At 59.3% G+C, this 1,712-nt stretch overlaps 1 protein-coding gene across 1 annotated transcript in view; it reads left to right on the top strand.

Moving 5' to 3' along the window:
- Nucleotides 1-117: 117 nt before the first annotated feature.
- LOC104157515 (homeobox protein TGIF2-like) overlaps nt 118-1,712 on the top strand; it is a gene marked incomplete at its 3' end in the record, with an annotated part of 3,977 nt that continues 2,382 nt past the window's right edge. The window contains exon 1 of the mRNA XM_009694875.1: nt 118-321. Coding sequence (XP_009693177.1) covers nt 118-321 — 204 coding nt within the window. The remainder of the gene's footprint in view (nt 322-1,712) is intronic.

A 1,712-nucleotide genomic window follows, 5' to 3' on the forward strand; every position in this document is an offset into this window, starting at 1 on the left:
GTCTCTGTGGCTGCGTCCCCCCCCTACGCTCCCCTAGCCGGGACACAGCCTGATGCCGGCTCTTTGGTTTCCACCTTGCCAGGCTTTAACCAGGAGAGATCTGCGGGCAGCTCCACCATGTCGGATAGCGACCTCGGGGAGGATGACAGCACCACATCCCCGGACCCCTCGCAGTCCAACAAGAGGAAGAGAAGGGGCAATCTCCCCAAGGAGTCCGTGAAGATCCTCCGGGACTGGCTGTACGAGCACCGCTTCAATGCCTACCCCTCTGAGCAGGAGAAGCTTAGCCTCTCGGGGCAGACCAGCCTCTCTGTGCTGCAGGTAGGAGCCAGTCCCCCACATGCTGGGTCCTCTGCCGCAGTGCTTAGGATGGGCCAGACTGGGAGAACCTCACCGAAGATCCCAGAGGACTTAGCGTGCTGGAATCACTTGCCTCTGAAGGGCAGCAAGGAGGCAAGGGAGGGAACAGCAGGGAAGCAAAGCAACCCACATGCAGGCAGCCTCTCTTTGGGAAAGGTCTGAGCCCCAGGGACCAGTTTTACAGCAGTCCTGGAGCAGAGCTTTTTGGCTGGCCAGAAGATGGAGGGACTGGGATGAGACAAACTAAGCAATAACCTATTGTTATTAAAAGCTGCCACAGGTGGGAGGGCTTCAGGGGTTGCTGCTTTATCCCATTGCCCTGGGCAACCCCAGCAAAGGTGCCAGGGCTACTACCCCCTGCACACAGAGCTGGGCAGGGGACAACCATCTTAGGGGAGAGGGGTGGAGCTGGGCTTTGACCTCAGGTGGGCCATTAGCAGCACTAAGTACTGGCTGGCCCACCTGGCCCCAATTACACCAGTTGCATTAAGGGGAGCCCAGCCCAGCTGATGGCTCCTGGGCAGGAGCCCCCCTGTCCCGCTCCTAGCTGTGGGCTGATGTTTTCCTTGCGGTGCTGTGATGGGTGCCTAGCCAGGAGTCCTGGCTAGCAGTGGGGATGAGCAGTGCTTTTCCTTCCAGCTTTGGCTTTTACCCTGCCTGCTTGTTAGGGTGGTTGGGAGAACCTGCCTGCAGGTGCCTGTCCCTTTGATCCATGTGAAGGCCAGTAGTCTCTAGGCAGAGGGACCCTTGTGTGCCCAGGGCCCTGTCCCCTCCCCAGCCCTGCCAGGCTGGGAGATGGATGGGGGCATCGCTCTGTTCTCTGGTTCTGGGGGCACAACAGAGTGGGAAACAGCTCTTGTGTGCAGGGGAGCAGGCAAGGACCAGCAGGTTTGCAGTTGAGCTCCTCTCCTTGGGGCTTCCTCTGCACCTCTGGCTCCCTTCCCTGCGGCTCCTTGCAGTCCTGGCTGGCTGTCGCGGCCGTGGCCTAGACACTGGTGTGTGGACAGTGGCTGTCTGCGCTGGCAAGGCAAACTTTCGTTTTCATTTTAATGTATTTCTTTAAATGCTGGCTGTACAACAGATTTGCGTCTGGGCAGCTGCTCTGAGGGGAGGCTGGTGGTCCTGATGGGGAGAGCAGTGATGGGTTTTGGCTGTGGGAGTCTGGGCTTGTCCTGGACCAGGTTTGGCACAGCAGTGCCTGGCATACGGGGGTTTAGCTCAGGGCTTGCAGCAGTGGGACTGGCAGGTGCCTGGCTGTCCGTGCCCTGACCTCTTTGGGACCAAGGACAGTGTTGACAAGCACATGGGCTTGTGTCGAGGTGTGTGGCCTTGCCGTGCACTGGCTGGTGTTT

Source organism: Cariama cristata, unplaced genomic scaffold, assembly GCF_000690535.1.
Source record: "Cariama cristata isolate BGI_N322 unplaced genomic scaffold, ASM69053v1 scaffold33632, whole genome shotgun sequence".
Lineage (NCBI taxonomy): Eukaryota > Metazoa > Chordata > Aves > Cariamiformes > Cariamidae > Cariama > Cariama cristata.